Source organism: Aspergillus niger (genome assembly GCF_000002855.4).
Source record: "Aspergillus niger supercontig An15".
Lineage (NCBI taxonomy): Eukaryota > Fungi > Ascomycota > Eurotiomycetes > Eurotiales > Aspergillaceae > Aspergillus > Aspergillus niger.
In genome coordinates, this window is record NT_166530.1 from 624,725 (window position 1) to 642,389 (window position 17,665).

General features: G+C 51.2%; 7 protein-coding genes and 1 non-coding gene across 8 annotated transcripts; 4 read left to right on the plus strand and 4 right to left on the minus strand.

The window, feature by feature from the left end:
- Positions 1-1,146, minus strand: An15g02390 (uncharacterized protein; the record flags this gene model as incomplete). The annotated part of the gene is made up of 1 exon (XM_059744535.1): positions 1-1,146. A coding segment is annotated over one exon (1,146 nt), but the record flags the coding sequence as incomplete, so codon positions are not given.
- Positions 1,147-1,492: 346 nt separating this feature from the next.
- Positions 1,493-3,313, minus strand: An15g02400 (uncharacterized protein; the record flags this gene model as incomplete). The annotated part of the gene is made up of 2 exons (XM_059744536.1): positions 1,493-2,114; positions 2,259-3,313. The coding sequence occupies 2 exons, from the start codon at positions 3,311-3,313 to the stop codon at positions 1,493-1,495; spliced, it is 1,677 nt and encodes a 558-aa protein (XP_059606730.1).
- A 1,558-nt stretch (positions 3,314-4,871) lies between these two features.
- On the plus strand, positions 4,872-6,564 carry An15g02410 (uncharacterized protein; the record flags this gene model as incomplete). Its single annotated transcript, XM_001396743.3, has 7 exons — positions 4,872-4,914; positions 4,972-5,186; positions 5,260-5,413; positions 5,465-5,797; positions 5,848-6,070; positions 6,309-6,417; positions 6,556-6,564. The coding sequence occupies 7 exons, from the start codon at positions 4,872-4,874 to the stop codon at positions 6,562-6,564; spliced, it is 1,086 nt and encodes a 361-aa protein (XP_001396780.3).
- Positions 6,565-6,888: 324 nt separating this feature from the next.
- An15g02420 (uncharacterized protein) lies at positions 6,889-8,836 on the plus strand (the record flags this gene model as incomplete). Its single annotated transcript, XM_001396744.1, has 7 exons — positions 6,889-7,014; positions 7,082-7,136; positions 7,213-8,282; positions 8,337-8,413; positions 8,468-8,526; positions 8,589-8,629; positions 8,687-8,836. The coding sequence occupies 7 exons, from the start codon at positions 6,889-6,891 to the stop codon at positions 8,834-8,836; spliced, it is 1,578 nt and encodes a 525-aa protein (XP_001396781.1).
- A 541-nt stretch (positions 8,837-9,377) lies between these two features.
- tRNA-Cys (GCA) lies at positions 9,378-9,449 on the plus strand. Its single transcript has one exon. It is a non-coding gene; the product is annotated as a tRNA-Cys (tRNA).
- A 577-nt stretch (positions 9,450-10,026) lies between these two features.
- Positions 10,027-12,283, minus strand: An15g02440 (uncharacterized protein; the record flags this gene model as incomplete). The annotated part of the gene is given in 1 exon segment (XM_059744537.1): positions 10,027-12,283. A coding segment is annotated over 1 exon segment (2,257 nt), but the record flags the coding sequence as incomplete, so codon positions are not given.
- A 381-nt stretch (positions 12,284-12,664) lies between these two features.
- Positions 12,665-14,360, minus strand: An15g02450 (uncharacterized protein; the record flags this gene model as incomplete). Its single annotated transcript, XM_001396746.3, has 4 exons — positions 12,665-13,057; positions 13,132-13,420; positions 13,473-13,896; positions 13,949-14,360. 4 exons carry the CDS (start codon positions 14,358-14,360, stop codon positions 12,665-12,667), a joined length of 1,518 nt encoding a protein of 505 aa, XP_001396783.3.
- A 1,469-nt stretch (positions 14,361-15,829) lies between these two features.
- Positions 15,830-17,419, plus strand: An15g02460 (uncharacterized protein; the record flags this gene model as incomplete). Its single annotated transcript, XM_001396747.1, has 1 exon — positions 15,830-17,419. One exon carries the CDS (start codon positions 15,830-15,832, stop codon positions 17,417-17,419), a length of 1,590 nt encoding a protein of 529 aa, XP_001396784.1.
- Between the last annotated feature and the right edge of the window lie 246 nt (positions 17,420-17,665).

Here is a 17,665-nt window from a genome sequence, read left to right on the forward strand (position 1 = left end):
ATCCTTCCCCTGCCCCTGCTGGTGCCCCTGCTGGTGCCCCTGCTGCTCCCCCGTCGGAAAACTGAGGTACTTCCAATCCTCGATCTCCTCGATAATACACTTCAAGCGATCCCGAATACTCTCCACGGCATACGTCCCCAAAATCAGCCTCAACGGCGGATACGAGCAATGACCCAACTGCCAAACCAAATGCGCCGCCTTAACCGCACTTGCCGGCTGCTTATCCCCCAACCACATGAGCATGCGCTTCGCATGCGCCGCCGGCGACGTAGGCGTATTATACGGCTCGCTCGGCGGCTTGACCAAGAAATGGCCATAAAGCGGCAACGGTGACCCCAGCGCCAAATTGTTGGCACTATCCTGCTCTTCCTCCGCGCCATACCCACCACCGCCGCCAAAGATACTCTCCTCAACACCACCCACCAAATCCCCCACATCATCGCGTCTCATATGCCCCGGTTCCACCAACGTAGTCTTAATATTAAACTGATCCACCTCGTAGAGCATACTCTCCATCAACCCCTCAACCGCATACTTACTCGCACAGTACGGTCCCAATCCCGGCACTCCCAGGGCCCCCGACGTCGAACTGAAAATCAAGTACCGCCCGGCCCCACGCTCCCGAAAATGCGGCAACGACAACTGAATCATATTCAATGTGCCTGTGAAATTCGTCTCGAACTGGTCCCGGATATCGTATTCGTCTTGGTCCTCGCACGCCCCGATTACTCCGTACCCGGAACAATTTGCGATAATGTCGATGCGCCCGAAGCGCGCGATCGTGGCGTCGATTACGCGTTGGACGGTGGGGCGGGCGCGCACGTCGCAGAGTAGTCCGAGGCACTTATTGGGGTGTTCTTGTTCGAGCTTGGACATGGCTGCGGGGCTGGTTTCGAAGGTGCGGCCAACGGCGCTGACGAGGTCATTCCGCGATAGAGCCGTTTTGACGAGCGAGCGGCCCATATGGCCTGTTGCGCCGAAGATGAGCCATACTAGGGGCTTTGGGGGGTTGGAGGGGCCCGGTGGGTCGGTGGTCGAGGGGAGTTGAAGCTTGGGTTCGCGGGTCGATGTGGTTGCGGATGCGGTTGGGGAGACGGCCGATCCGGGGTTCTTGGTGTGGTTATGGGGGGAGGTGTAGAAGTCCATGTTGTAGTGTTGAGTGGGGGAGAGAAGGGTAGTATCCCGCGCCACTTGGGCTGTGAGATTGGGGCGTGTGCCCGATTGAGGTGAGGAGATGTAGGAGTGACTGGGTGTATCGGGATTGGAGTTGAGGTGAAGCTGTCGGGGGATTCTACAGACTCCCGAACTACTCCGTACTTACTCCGCACCGCTATGTCTGGGGAAGGTCACGTGGGAGGTCACCCGTGCGTCTTTTATCCCTAAGAAATACTATACGGGTCTACTATAGAGATGTACGCAGTGGAACAATCTAACGGTCAATTTTCACTATAGCGTTATTGAGATCATGATTTGGTAGTGGCTGCGCAGCTTCTTATTTCTGGTCGGCTGCATGTCTGGGACTCCGACGCAGGCGCTTCGCGGGCGGTTCAGCATCCCGGTCAGCACCAACAATGGCCCAATTTTCATCGTCCTCCGGGGACGAAACACGCTCTGTGGGCTTCTGAGTCTTGTCAGACTGTTGCTGTTGCTTCCGAGGATAGTACAAGGAAATGGTGAATAACTCGAAGTTCTTCGTGGTATCATCCTCGTCTTTGGCGGATTCCTCCGACGCCTGTCTCTCTGCAGTTTCCTTGGAAGCATTATTCGACGCGGCATCATGAGATTTGGAAAATATCCGGGAGAAAAGAGATGCTTGCCCGCCAGTCTCGACCGAATCCTTTGCTTGCTTATCATCTGTGGGCTCCTGTTCCTCGTCTTCTTCCGCATCGCTAAACTCCCACATCTCTTGGATCTCCTTTCTCACCAATGCAGTTCCCCACAGAGAGATCAAAACCCCAGGTACAAGGTACAGGAGCGCAGGCTGGGGATGGTCAAACACCTGCATTACGATCAGAGTCGCAAGCATACCCATGACATATCCAATGAGACTGGCGGTGAAATAAGGCTTGGGGAAAGATCGGGCGTTGTGGTAGGGAGGGTCCAGCTGCGGCTTGCTTGGTACCACTGAACGGGTCCAGAACCGTTCTCCCCATCCTCCCAGCGCGGACTGATATACAGGCTTGACTATTTCTGAGTCCTTGCCCTCTGCTCGCGCCTTTTGCTGGCCCTTGCGCTTGTAGTAGAGATAAAGATCGAACCGGAGTGCCAGGCCTACCATCATACCGGGAATGATGATGTCGCCCAGTCCCAGCATAGCAAGGGAGATAGTATCGGGTGCCTCCCCAGGCGCTGCAGGGCGCGGAAACAGGAGCTTGATCGGGACGTCTAAGGTCTTTGCAACCGTCACCATCAGTGGGGTGAAATAGACAAAATAGATGTCATAGAAGAACAAAGATCCCAGGATCAGCGATCCGGTGATGAAGGTAGACGGCGACATAAATTGCAGGGTGCCATAGCAGAAACTGAATCCCAGGAAGTTGGTCAACCACCATGGTTTGGACACAAAAGTGAAGTAACCAATTGTAGGGAATGATACAGCTATGCTGATAATGTCCAAGATACTAAGCCAGCATTCAGTGCGGAGAACACGATGTATATGGATTCTAAGCTTAGCGCGCCAATATACTATTTCACGGCAAGTCCAGAGTGCTGCACGAGCAGTATGCGGCAATGGGATTGACCCCCAGAACCCAGGGAGGGGAGAATTCCGGATTCCCACCTCCGAAGACTCCCATCTAGAGGCACCTTCGGAAGCACTTTCAAAGACACGTTGGGTGGATCTCCGCTTCCAAATCTTGCCAGAGCTGCTGTACTCGCGGGGGAAGACGAATGAGCGCACGACAGCAAAAGAGTCTTTTAGGAAGGCTATAGCAAAGAGCATACCCATCTGGGAGAAATAGTAGCCAAGAATCTTATTCAGCAGATCAGCGCCCATGTGCTTAATGACCAGATACAAGCCCCCGAGGGTTAAACCAGCTGTCAGTGGAAACATCAATGCATCACTTGGTGCAAGGCCCTCCATCTTCTGAATACCACCAGCTTCTTCTTCCTCTTCTGATTCGTCTCCATCTTCCTCCGATTTCTCAGGTTTCGCGGCCGAAGACGGTCTTGACAGGGATGCATGGGCGCCGATGTAGATGGGAAAGAGCGCAGAGACAAGCAGATGTCCGTAGGTTGGTAACAAAGGTTTGATCTGTGTAAATTGGTAGATTGCCTGGCCCAGGAGCTCGGCAATGGGGCTGACCTCGTCCATTGCTGCGAAGATCTCAAGTTTTGTTGCTAGCGTTGGTGTGAAGATGATGATGCAACAATGGATTAGTCCATGGCTCGGTTTCGCAGACTTCAAGGATAATATAGTTTCTTGTGATGGATGAGGTCACTGGAGGGTCATTCGGGTGAATCCGTCAAGAAGACGGATGTTGCAGCTGTGCCAGTTAGTAGTGTTGGTGTGTTTGGCGATCTGTTGTTGATGGTGCCTGGTGCCAGTGACGTGAGCGGGTAGATCTGCACGTGATGATACGGACAGTCACGTGGCATGGTATAGGGAAGACAATTATCTATGGAGTACTCAACTCTCGACCGACTGATATGAACCTCAATAACGCGCCTGCAGCGGCAGTCCTACCTTAAGGGTTTTGGATGTGCGTTGCCCCTGCTATTTCATTGAGCGCTGGCACGGAGGACTAAAACGCTGCGGCAGACCGGTCATGTTGGCTGGACCGATCCATTTTCAAATGTATCATGTAGGGGACGCACATCACTGGCATCAGTGGACCGGACCAGAACATTGTTAACGTTCAATAGTTGTCCCCTCATCCCCGCAACTGTTTAGACTGATCCTGCGTCAACCTAGATAAGGCATACTTGCGGCTTGCGCCCGACGCAATGATGGTCCGAGCGACAAACAGAAGATGGTTTCCGACTATATATAAAGTACATCTCACACATGTAATTGACTGTCGAATCAGTACTACGATGAACATAACTAGTAGTATTAGTTCCGGGCAGCGGGCTACTTAGATACAGTAATTGCATTAGAGGGGCTAGTGGGACAAGCATTATTTGGTAGTATTATTATCTCATTCAGCATACCTGATATCCTTTCCTGTGCTCCGCTTCCAGTGGTAAAGTAGTATTACTCGTATATCCTAAACCGGCCCACGAAGTCGATTCTATTCGAGAGAGCTCGATACAAACTACTATGCCCTATTATGCTATCCAGCCGGGCCAGGTCCGGTCGAAGCCGACAGATTTGAACATGTACTAAAGTACGCTTTCAAAAAGAGGTGGTACCTACAAAAGGCGAATCAGTGGACTGCATCCGTCTGCGAGCGTCGCCTTCCCAAGAACTGAGGTCATTAATTGTGACCCAAAAACTGGTTTTTCGACCATGTCCACGCTGCCTGTCCATTGAATCGAAGTGTTCGATGTCTCACCATGCAGACGAACTCTCTCCCTCCCTCGTCGACGAAGCCAATTACTGGAAAAGCCGCAGCTGCATCGCTGTCATAGATGCATATGCGACATGCAGAAACCATTCGCCGTTTTGGTCAAATTCCCTCGAGTCAGCCGAACAGCCCATCCCTCGCCGGCTCGTTCCCCCAATCTAGTCGCACTGCGTGCGAATTTAACTCACCGCAAGGGTAGACGTTCTGGCGGGGTGGCGCTGTTGATGGATACAAATACACCTACCTCCTCTCCTCATAATTTCGTTCAGCAACCTTACAAGTTCCATTTGCGTGTCTCGCCCGAAGCATAATCCGTTTATTTTAAATCTCAACCTCCTTGTCTGACATTGTTAGTCCAGAAACATGGCTCCTTTGCAGAAAGTGGTCGTGGTATACGGTGCCACTGGTGAGTCAGGTTTGCAGCGTCGTTTGCCGTGTATACATATCTAACACACTATCCCAGGTGTCCAGGGAAGGTCCATCTCCCTCTCTCTCCTCAAGAGCCAGCAGAACTTCGTCGTCCGGGCGCTTACACGGAACCCTCAGTCGGAAAAGGCCAAAGAATTGGCTCGCCTAGGAGCTGAGGTGGTTAAGGCTGATGGATTCAACGACAACGACATGCAGAATGCCCTGTCCGGTGCCTGGGGATTCTGGCTTAACACCCACCACCATGACCCAGTAAGTGGCCTTCTTGATTACGAGGGCACCAACTCCTCATTCCATGAATCACACGCTGATCGCCAACATCCAGGCGGTAACGCAACCCGGTGGGCCGACTGACGAGGATCTCGGCAACCGCCTCATCGAGATTGCAGCCAAGGCAGGCGTGAAGGTCTTCATTTACAGTACCTGCGAGTCTCCTGCGATATTTACCAAAGGCGTTGCACCCGTTCCGGGCATGGATGGTATGTTCATCATGATTTCTTCGTGTCCGCGTCTAACTTTCCTCTTTATAGCCAAACACCGATGTGAGTTGTATGCCCGAACATTCAAGGAGTTTGACGCCGTCATTGGCGCCTTCCCCGGGTGGTACTTCGAGAACTATGTCACTCCCGAGTACGCGCAGGCCTTCGGTGGCTTCCCCATGTTCCCCGACAACGAGGGCTACCTGACCTGGCACGCTCCCTTGGTAGGTGGCGAAGGCAAGGTCCAAACGGTCTCCATTGAGGACGATTTTGGTGAGATGGTGCACGGAATGTTTCTGAACCCACTGAAGTGGAAGAACAAGACCATTCAGTGCGTGAGTGATGCGTTCACGTATGAGGATATGGTGAAGACCTTCACTGAGGGTAGGTTTCTAATTTAGCTTTCTCTGGGAGTTGCTAACTGGGTGTCGCAGTTACGGGAAAGAAATCTCGCTACATTCCCATGGCCTCAGCGGATGACTTCCCAACCCATGGGAACTCTGTCCTCGTTGAGTTGCAGGATGTCTTCAAGTACACCCAGAATAACAATGGCTGGTTCTTCGGTAACCCCGACGACTTCGCAACCTGCCAGTCACTCAAGGACGAGGCCCGCCGGGATAAGGGTCTTGAGCCGGAGCCGGTCATCTCCATGGCTAAGTACTTTATCAAGCACTATGGACCCAACTAGACCAGAAGAACCGCGGAGAAGATGCAGCGACTGTTTCCACCTGCTAAGGAGACGTTTATGTGTAACATGAAAACTAGCGGATACCTTACCAAACCATTCTTTCCATTCTTTCTCGGTGCACAGTTCTAGACATAATTACGAACGAGCATAGACTATGGGAAAACTGCATCGTAGTACACACACTCGTTTCCCCTGAACAGTGGGTAGGAAACGGAGCGGAAAGCCTAGAAGCTCAGGAAATGGCGCACTCGCATCCCACGCTCAGTCTGCTGAGTTGGCCAGGACAAATACTCCAAAAGCCAAATCTGCGCAGTGCGTAAGTAATCCTGCGTCCGACGCCGACAATTGGACAGGAACATTCCGGATGCATGACTTGCAGGAAGGGGGTAAAACCATGGCAAGACTGCAGTGCCTAGACTCGCACACAATAGTCGACTACTATACTGTGTAGTAGCATAACTAGGTTTAGGCGGTGTGGCTTTTGTTCTGTTTGTCGGGGTGACAGCGGTGACTGAGGGCAAAATTTCGGGCGGAGATGAATTATTATCACAATTCATTCTTGCGCTTCACACTTATTCCTCCTGCGGAAGGCATTTGACAATCATTGCAAGATTGCATCATTCAGTCGCTCCTTTGCATTGCCTGATAATCTTTGAGGATTACTTCAAGAGGCTTATATCGGGCCCCTGCAGCTTCAAGGGCTCCCAATTCCTTGTCCTCTACCCCCACCACCATTGTCCGCGGGGTTCTGTCATAGTCATTCACAAAATCGGAATCGCAAATCACCATGGTGCATGCCACGCCAGTCCCGAGCAGTGGCTTCCAAGCCTTGATCCTCTGTGGTCCTGGTGAGAGTCTGAACACTATCTCCTCCAACCCCGAAGAAAATCCAAAATGCTTAATCCCTATCGCTGTATGTATTGCCGAATTCTCCGCGCAGACCCAAGAGCAAGCAGTCACTAATACCATTGGATACACAGCTTAGGCCTATGGTATACTACCCGCTGGATTGGTGCAAGCGCGCAGGAATAAATGGTGAGAAACTGCAATGCGCCCCCTTGGGGCCGTTGGGTCTTGCGGTCTTTGCTTGGGAGAAAGACTAACGGCTCAGATATCGTCCTGATCACACCTCCCTCCGCTCTGGCTCCCCTCAAGGCCGCTCTACAACAGAACCCCTACCTCACGTCACTCTCTTCGCCCTCCCCCACGATCATCGCCCCGAAGGACCTCAAGATGACGACAGGAACCGCGGAACTACTACGCCTACCAGAAGTACAAGCTTGCATCCAATCCAATTTCTTGCTCCTGAGTTGCGATCTGCTGTGCGATATCCCTGGCGAGCATTTGCTTGAGGCATGGCTCGCCTCACAGAGTGAATTGGGCCCCGCTGCTCAAGGAGGCCTGTCTGTGTTCTATCCCGCAAAAGGCATTCAAGACGAGATCAAGAAAGAGCCTACAGATTTTGTGGCAATAACTTCTCTCGACCAGGATGAGGTCCCTTCTGTCTCGCGTCACGAGCTTTCAAAGCTGGTCCTGTCAATGCCCATGGATACCTTGAAAGAGCAGATAGAGAATGATAAGGGACTCCTACTCCGTCACACCCTGGTGGAGAAGCATGCCTCGGTCAAGATGCTGACCAGCTACCGCGATGCGCACTTGTACATTCTGCCTAAGTGGGTTCGATCGCTTGCACAGCACCAGGAGCGCTTCGAGTCCGTAAGTGAAGACTTGATCGGCTACTGGGCGAAAGCGGGGTGGCAGCGTGGACTGAGCGCCAAGCTCGGCATTGATGAGATCCTGGGCGGACAGAAGGAGGCTCAAGATGATCATGGAAGCAACGACGGCGACTCTCTGGAGGAGGAAATCGATCTTCGCAGCATGACCACCACCCACGCTCAGGGTTCCGAGGCCCGCAGCACGAAAGCTAGTCAATCCTCCGTGGAGGTGCCGCCCATCCTCGCATACACGACCAAGTCGTCCAAGCAACTCATTCGGCGCGTGGACAGTGCCGCCCTGGTGTTGGCCATGTCCCTGCGTCTTGCCAAGCTCGAGTCAGTTGAAGAGGTCGGCCGTGCTGCTGCCTCACCATTTAGCCATGCCGCGAAGATTGCTACTCCGGAGGCAGTCGCGTCGAAATCTATTGTCACGAAGGGCGATTGCTTGCTGGGGTCTAATGTGACGGTGAGCATCGTGAACTTTATTGATTATGTATTTCAACGCTAACATCTTGAAAAGGTCGAGGAAAAGTGCGTCATCAAGGAGTCGTGTATTTCTGCCAACGCCAAGATCTGCAGCGGCGCGCGCCTTACGAGGTAGGCATCCCATGCTCCTGCCTTATCTACACCCTAATCTCTAACATAAACCAGGTGTGTGATCATGGACAACGCAGTCATCGGACCGAAGTGTGTCCTTACAGGATGTATCGGTAAGTCTTCTACAATGCACACAATTTCAGGTCATGAAGTAAACTTATTGACAATTTTACAGTCGGAAGATACAGTCAGGTCGGAAAAGAGTCCGTACTCAAGGTGCGTTTGAAATCTGCTAAGCCATGTAGATAAACGGCATGCTAACTACTTTTATAGGACTGTGAAATCCAAGATGGCGTCGTGGTTGAGGAAGAAACCGATGCTAAGAATGAGCAGTTCATGAGCTTCGAAGGACTCGACGACGACGATGAGGATGGTATGGATATTGATGGCGATGGTGATAGCGGTGATGATGCGGGGTTCTAGATTAGATGGACTGTATTTCATATAAGTAAATACTTATCAGCATAGTATATATGATCCCACTGCATTATTTTGTTCAATCAAAGAGACAGAGCTTCGACGCGGGCTGGTCTGCAGGTGGATGTATGCATGTTCATGGTTCGACCTATACACTAACTACTCGAAGAGGTGATTCGGATTGACGGAATGATATCCAGATAGATATAAATGGATGATGTAATCCGGCAAAGTAAATAACATGCATTCGCAGTACTGGTCTGGATGCTTAACCCCAGATACTACATGTAGTCTTTGACTTGCCTTCCATGACACTTCTATTAGACTCTTGATTGAGCTTTCCCAATGATAAACAGACATATAGATTTATTACAGGTACCAAGAAATACGATATCGCTATCATGACCTGCAGCACTACCACTACCACCGCCTATTTACAACTAATGTTGGGAGAACTCCCAACGGACCATGGGACTCAAATGAACAGCAGAACATCTGTGCACCCCTGCATAAGAGACAAACAAAATAGCAAACCAAACAACAAGAAGGGCCGGTAGCTCAGGGGTAGAGCGTGGGACTGCAGATCTTAAGGTCACGCGTTCAAATCGCGTTCGGCCCTTTCTTTTTCTTTTTTCTCTTTGGATATCTATCCAATTCACATTGGACTGTGACAAGCTGGAATATATGGGTTTGATCCATGGACATCTTCTCTATTTTTTTTGTTTTTGTTGTTTTTCTTTTCTTTTCCAATTCTGTCCATTCTCTGGATTGTGTTCTGGGTTCCTGGTACCGGAGCGGTACCACTAGTGGTGCATAGCGGACTTATATATCCGAGCGGAGCTTTTCCGCAAGTCGAATTCAACTTTAATCATTCAACTATACTTCCAATCAATCTATCACAGGGTTCAATTACTATGATCCAATTAGTATGTGAAGCCAGATGTAGTATGCTCTTCTTTTCGAACTGGAGTGGCTAGTTCTCAGGTTCGAGCTATCCCTGCGACCACCAATACCCGACAGAGTGTAGCAACCAGAAGCTTATTTACTCGAGATAGACCGAGGCGTACGAGAAGGAGCAGTTACTGAAATCTACACACCGGCGAACATCAACCGCTACTACTTGGGAGAGATCAAACATCGTTGAAGATATCCATAACATTTTATCATTACTAGCAGTGAACGCACCGCCTCCCCACTCAATGAGCAGCAACAACACCCGCCTCATTAGCCTGAGCGGTAATCAACTTCTTATAAGCATTGACCGTGCCATCGAACTTATGCACCGTACCCTGATCACAAACCCAGAGACTGGTGCACACATTCTGCAGCATCGTGACATCGTGAGAGACCATAACCACACCACCCTCGAAGTTCTGCAGCGCCTCCGACAGTGCATCCATACCCTCAATATCCAGATGGTTGGACGGTTCGTCCAGAACCAGGATGTGCGGGTTCGTCAACGACAAGCATGCAAACGCAACACGGGACTTCTGACCTCCGGACAAGAGCTCCATGCGCTGGAGACCCGTCATACCTGTGATACCGAAGGCTCCGAGGTGTCTGCGGTATTCTTCGTCTGTCTTTCCGGGGTAAGCCTTGGCCATGAAGCTGACGGCGCTGGTGGTCAGGTCCAGTGCATCGACGTGATGTTGGGCGAAGAATCCGATGCGAAGTCTGGCGTGTTGCGAGAGAAGACCCTTTGTCGGTTGGAGTTGGCCGGTGAGGAGCTTCAGGACAGTGGTCTTACCGGCACCGTTGGGTCCAACGATACCGATACGTGAATCGAGTTGCACGTCGAGTATCCACGTTGCGGAGAAGGGGTCGGTCGGGGGTATATCCGAAGGCGATGTCGGACATTTGGACGATGGGGGGAGAGAGCTTCTCCACTTCGGGGAACTTGAAGTGCACGACGTAATCGCTCTCGGGGGCTTCCAGGACAGGCATCCTCTCCAGCTTCTTGATACGGGACTGGGCTTCGGAGGACTTGGCGGCGTTGTAGCGGAACTTGTCGATGAAGGCTTGCAGATGGGCGCGCTCGGCCATCTGTTTTTCGTATTCGCGCTTGGCGTTCTTCTTGCGCTCTTCCTTGGTGGCGTAGAAAGAGTCGAAGTTGGCGCCCTTGTAGTAGTCGAGACGCTCGGAGTGCTGGTGGATGATGTCGGTGGCGACTTCGTTGAGGAATGCTCGATCGTGAGAAACGACCAGGATGGTACTGGGGTATGTCTGGAGGTAGTTGGAGAGGAAAGTAATGGACGGCACGTCCAACATGTTGGACGGTTCGTCCAGCAGGAGGAGATCGGGTTCGCAGAACAGGGCTCGGGCAAGAGCCAATCTCATACGCCAACCTCCGGAGAAGGTCTTCGTCGCGAACTGTTGTCTCTCGGGTGAGAAACCGAGACCAGCCAGAATACTGGCTGCGCGGGACTCTGCCTTGTCTGATTCCATCTCTGCGAGTTTGGAGTGGATGTCGTTTAGTGTGATGTCGAGACCCTCGCGCTCGTGGTCCAGGCGAGCGGCATCCTTTGAGGTGTCTGCCATGGAGGATCTCTCTGCTTCAATGTCCGCCAGCTGCTTGGTGATCTTGTCCAAGTCGGCAAGGAGACGCTTGCGCCATACGTCGGCGTCGAGGACAGCCTGGAGGGCGGGGGTGTCGTCTCCTGTGATTTCCTGCTCGACGTGAAGAATGGAGATGTGGCTGGGAATAGCCACTTCTCTGCGACTGAGTGCACGCAACATCGTAGACTTTCCGATACCGTTCTGACCGACGAGACCGTAGCGACGACCATACGCCAGGGTAAGGGAGGCGTCTGTCAAGATACGGTGACCACTGACGGAGATGTCGATGCTGTCCACCTTGATGTCCTTGCTCTTGGACTGGGAGTCCGAACCCAGCTGCAGAGGGTTAACCGCCATGAAGAACTCTTCGTAAGACATAGTACTATCGGGCTGGTTGAGAAGACGGGATGATTCGTATTGCACTGTCTTCATCTGTTTCTTCTCCTGCTTGGCACGAATCTTGCGTTCCGCCTTCTCGAGCTTCTTGCGGTCTACCTTAGACTCCACCTTTCTGGCGTTAGCCGACTCCAGATCGACGTTACCTCCGGCAAGACCCAGAGTAGAGGACATATTCCGTTGAGAGCCGACATTGATGGCCTGGTCGAGCTTCTTGGCGGCAAAGGGCATCTGGCGACGCTCGGCGTCCACACCGTCAGCAGCACTCAGCGAGGAAATGAATTTCTCAACCAAGTTGCGGATGGCCTTTTCATTCTCGGGGGTGAAGTCGCCCGATGCGGAGACAAGGAGCTCGGTGACCATGTCGGCCGCTTCGGCCAGTGGCGACGGAGCGTTGGCATCTTCCACATAGGCCTTGGAGGCATGGGTCAGATACCCCACGGAGTACTCTGATACCACGCGGTCAAGACCGGGGATCTGTGCTTGAAGTTCCGCCTCCATTGTGGACAGTCAAGCTTGGATCACACTGGATTGAGCGGGGGGAAATGGACCCGAAATGGGACACTTGTCGCAGGGGATGGACGTGAAGGGTGCCAACGCCGTGCAGATACAGGGGTCGAAACAATGCAGGGATACAAGCAACACTAGTCCGTGTCCACTGCGATCCAGACGATATTTAATCGTGCTTCTACTGATATCTAAATGGATACCCACGGGCCTCCGTCATGTGTTGTGCCATTAGAGTTTTCCCGACGCCGGCGCCCCACGGGGCACGTGATCATGGGGTATATACATTGATTCACTCTTGGTAAAGGGCCAGTTCAATACACTTTGTGATTTTAATATGTATTAATTTGCAGAGCCTTGTATGAATAAAAATGTCTATTCGGGCGCCATAATTCCAGACTGGAAACTTAGTAGGGGATGGTCGGCAAGACTCTCCCAGAAACCAATCTCAAAATCTAAGGATTGCTGGTAAGGAAAACTGGACCATTCGATTAGGTTCGGGCTGCGGGGTGTCATGGCTGGCACAGCGCGCATGGGTTCAGAAGTGACTGAATCTAGGAAGCTCTGAATTGTTTGCATGGCCTTGGACATTAGCTCATAGTTGGGTTCCTGGGGCCGAATGATCGATCCGGCCTGGATCTCCGCAGCGAGGATTGTCAGGTGCTGAAGCGTTCTGGGCCGTGTTATACGAGGCATGCTTGGAGTGGCCCTCTCGTTGAGCAGAGCAAGTAGGAGAATTCCTGCGGCGGGGAGACAATGATAGGCGACCTTCAACGATTACAGTTACCTTCAGGGCTACTAGACATGGGAAGTACGAAATGAGCACGGAGCTTGACACATACCTTCCACAAGAGACATGTTCCTGAGTTTGTAAGTTGATCACGCAGGAGGACCATGTCCACTGTTACCGAGAGGATCTGGTCGGCGATGTCCACGAGGGTGGGATCGGGTTCAGTAGGAGCACTGAGCAGGAGGAGATTCAGCAGGAAGAGCGTGTGCAAGTGATTCAATTGCACTGAGCCGATGAAGTCGCGTTCGAAGGTGCTCAGTGTACTATCCCTGAGATTGTTGCGGAACTGAAACTGTCGAGGCAGTGAAGAGTAATTCTTTTCAGCCTGTGCTTTTATGTCACTGACTCCGTTAGTTATACACAAGAATAGGTTATATTGCAAAGTAAGCTTACGCAACCCGTTGATAGAAAAGCTCCATGTCACTTGGCCGACTTCTCTGCAAATTAAGTATATCCTCTTTGACCCCGGCACACAACGCAGTCCACCGAGTTTCAGCCATATAACTCGCTTTAGTCGACGGGTTCCAGCTGAAAGGATCGTCGAATTCATTATCGGGCTTGTCAGAGGAGATAAACCAGACGTCATCGGGAAGCGGACTTGATGGGATCTGGAAATGACAGAATTGTCTGTTCATGCGGGGTGGACGACCGACGAAGATGGCAACGTTCCTGTCTGCCGAATACACGCGGGCAAAGACAGCTTTGCGTAGCTCCGTCAAGAAGCGAGGTGTATCGGGCTTCTCATCGAGATTCTCATGGTAGCCGAGAGCATATATCGAGGATATAACATCTCCGAGCTTTCGCCACGAATAGTAGCCTGGGTGTGATTAGTGATGCATGAACGCGGAGCATTCAGATGGGAAACCTACTATGGTCCCCGTCTACATGAGAATGCACGATAAAGTTTTCGTACTGCAAGCAGACTTGAAGATCATTCAGACAGTCAAGAGATATGGTGATTTCCAGTGCATAGTCCGCTAATCTCGTGCATAGCTTTCGGAGGCTATACTTCTTCTCTTCGGTCGTATACAGCGACGGGAAAAACTGGATATCCATAGTGGCTCGGACAACAGCTGACAAGAAGATTGCGAGCGTTTCCCATCGCATGTTCTGGTTAATGAATTGAGCACAGAACTCGGGAAAGGTAGAGCGTTGTGAGTATCTAAGCGGCTGGGAAGAGTTGTTGAGAAGGGATTTCGCATATAGCAGATGCCAGTCTTCGTTTGTCGATGAGGGTGGGAGGGGAATGTTGTCAACACATTGATCAACCATAGCCCCCATGATAGCAAGATTCGTGCCCCTTGCCTGCCACAGCTTGACAAGCTCTTTCATAGCAGGCAAGGAAAACCTCGTCAGAAGCATTTTGAGGGCATCTGCACATCGCTGAACGACAAGATCATCGTCAGGCGGGAAAAGAGATGCTGTCCAAGAAGCGGTGCTAGGACTCTGATGTGATGTAGCACTCTGACTATCTGATGAAGTGATATGCTTAAAGATAGCAACATGGCTTGATGACCCGAGATATCCTGGGTTGGGATATCTATTTCCTCCTGCATGATGTGGGGATGATGCTGTGGGCGACGGGTCTGGAGAGCTAAATATGGCGGTACCCAAAGAAGTGGCAGGGTCTTAGCCAATGTATACTCAAACAGAACTAAGAATTAGGGACACTATACTGGTGGGAAGATCCATTATCTGTCACTGCATTGCTGGTCTTTCTTCTTTTGAAGGGCGCACTTCTATAGATGCAAAGACCCGGTCGGTTGCCATCCCTGCACCGATTGCAGACCGGCTGTTGGTGGTCGCATGCAAGCTTTGACCTTCTGCAAGGCTCACATGCAGCCAATCTAGTTGCCATTATACAAACACAGAAGCAATGGTGCAATTACTGCGTTGACACGCTTGAGGGTGGACCGGTGAGTACGGAGAGGCGTGGGTAGCGTTGTCGGACTCTCGGAGCGGGGTAAATGGCTATGCCGAGATAAGACAATTTGCACCAGTACCACTTAATGTTATACTACTCCCAGACAGATGTAATGAATTAAGGGCTCAATGTGGTCTCGCTCGAGTGAATATTCTGGTGACTATGTAAGCGGGACCCGGGGAAGGACACTGTGAACATAAAGTACGAGTTTCTGGGCTAGTAAGCGCTCCATAATACCTGGCAAATGGCACACGCATATTGAAACAGTGTTGTGAGCGACCTTCATACCGAAATTGTTGCCATTATCATGGGTTGTAGGGTAGCCCTTCTTAACCTCATATTGACGAAGTCCTGAGCCTTCCAGCTCACACAAGGAATGTTGTGAGTTAGACAGACTGAATGAGCGCTTAAAGAGGCCCCGAAAATATAAGACACGTGAAAGCAGATGTACTATGCTAGTAATTATGGGGAATGGGAAAGCATCCTTCTGTCATGCGCGGTGTATGATGGATAAGCTCTTACATAATTACTCTAGGCATGAAACTAAAAGCTTTAGATACCATTTAAGCCCATATTTATAAACATGAAGATTACCTATACAGATCCGCAAAAGTTAAGGAAAGGAAAAAGGCGCGATACGCGAAAGACAACGAGGGGCGGAGTATTCGGAGTGATCGAGTACATCACTCCGATCTCTCCGATATCAAGATAAACGAAGTCTAGCTAGCTATCTTGCCCGAATCTATAAGAGAAGACCATCGTTTAAGACGTCGTGAAGAATATCTTGAAGATTCTCGGCACTTCAGCCCAACATTCATCGGTGATAATGGCACGTCTGCAATCCACTGAAATCGAAGCCCTTCGTGCTGCCGCGCCTCCTCTCCCTCTCACAATTGCCCCTTCCGTCTCCTCCGATCTGTACAAATCGCCCTACACCCGTGCAAAACCGCCTGCAAAACGATTCGACGACCATTTCAGCATCGAAAGCCGGAACTTTTCCGGCTCAGCTTTGAAAAAGGGGTCTAGTCCAAGCGGTCCGCGCAAGATCATATCTCTCGGGACAGGACGACCAACTGCGGATTATTATCCCTGGGAATCAATAACCCTGGGCGAGGCTCCTCCAGTCCCGACAATCAAAACTACAACAAAACCCAATCTACACCTACCCAACAGGCAGGAAAATGGCCACTCTGCACACACCATTGCCAAAAACGGTGCAACATACAACCTCTCAATCGCATTAAACTACTGCCTTGCAAACGGATCAGCACACTTACTCCGTTTCATCACCGAGCATGTTGAGCTCGTTCACAATCCCCCGTATGCAGATTGGGCGACGTTCCTCTCCTGTGGTGCAACTGCCGCGACGGAGGCGGCGTTTCGCATTTTCTGTGATCGTGGAGACACTGTTGTAGCGGAGCAGTATACGTACCCGGGGACGCTGGAAAGTGCCGATTTGAATGGGGTTAGGGTTTATGGGATTGAGATGGATGCGAATGGCTTGCGACCTGATGTCTTGGATGAGGTACTCTCTTCCTGGAATGATGCTCAATCTCCCAAACCACGCGTGCTGTATACCATCCCTACGGGTCAGAACCCGACAGGGGCTAGCCAACACCTGGAAAGACGCAGAGCAATCTATGAGGTTGCAGAAAAACACGACCTCATAATCATTGAGGATGACCCATACTATTTCCTGAGGATGGGCCCTTACTATGATCACGACCAAGATGCCAATGGCTCTGCATCTGCAGATGACAAAGCCGCTCGGATATTCCATACTGAGTCCATTCCCTCCTACCTCACTTTAGATACAGCCGGGCGCGTGGTACGTATTGATTCCGCATCCAAGATTCTCGCTCCCGGATTACGCGCCGGCTGGGTCACTGCATCCAGGCAAATCATCGACAAGTTCACTGCATACCAGGAAGTGAGCACTTTAGCAGTTAGCGGCCCCTCCCAGCTCATGCTCTGGCATCTGCTCGATGAGAACTGGGGACATGACGGATTCACCGCGTGGCTTGTTGATCTCTCGCGTGAGTATCGGTGGCGGCGGGATGTCCTCCTTGGTGCTTGTAATTACTACTTGCCCAGGAAGATCGTGCAGTGGAATGCACCGGAGTTCGGCATGTTTTTGTGGGTTAAGATTGACTGGAGACAGCATCCTCAGCTTGAGAGCTCGTCCGAATTGTCGCTGGAGGAGGTTGGTGCGCAGATAATTGGGCTGGAGGAGAAGATTGCAGCTAAGGCTTTGGAGAAGGCTGTGCTTGTAACTAAGGGTTCGCTGTTCGCTTCGAATAAAGAGCTAAATGGCCATCTGCATTTTCGTATGACGTTTGCGGCTGCGGAGGAGGGCGATCTGAAAGAGGGGGTGAGATTGTTTGCTGAGGCTGTGAGTGAGGAGTTCGGACTATGAATCCGAGTAAATGAACGTTGGGAGATGCATTGATGTTGCTGGAGCAGATGAGATTATTGCCAAATGCATTTCAAATATCAAAACAAATCGGCCAATATTGGTGCTTGCCACGCATTACCCTAATGGCTTGGGTGTCTTCCGGGGGTCCTGTCAGGGGCTTTAGGCCCCATGTCATCCTTGACACTGAAGGAGTTAAGTAGTAGCTAATAGTAGCAGGGTTAGGGATGACCGTGATGGCCCTATTAT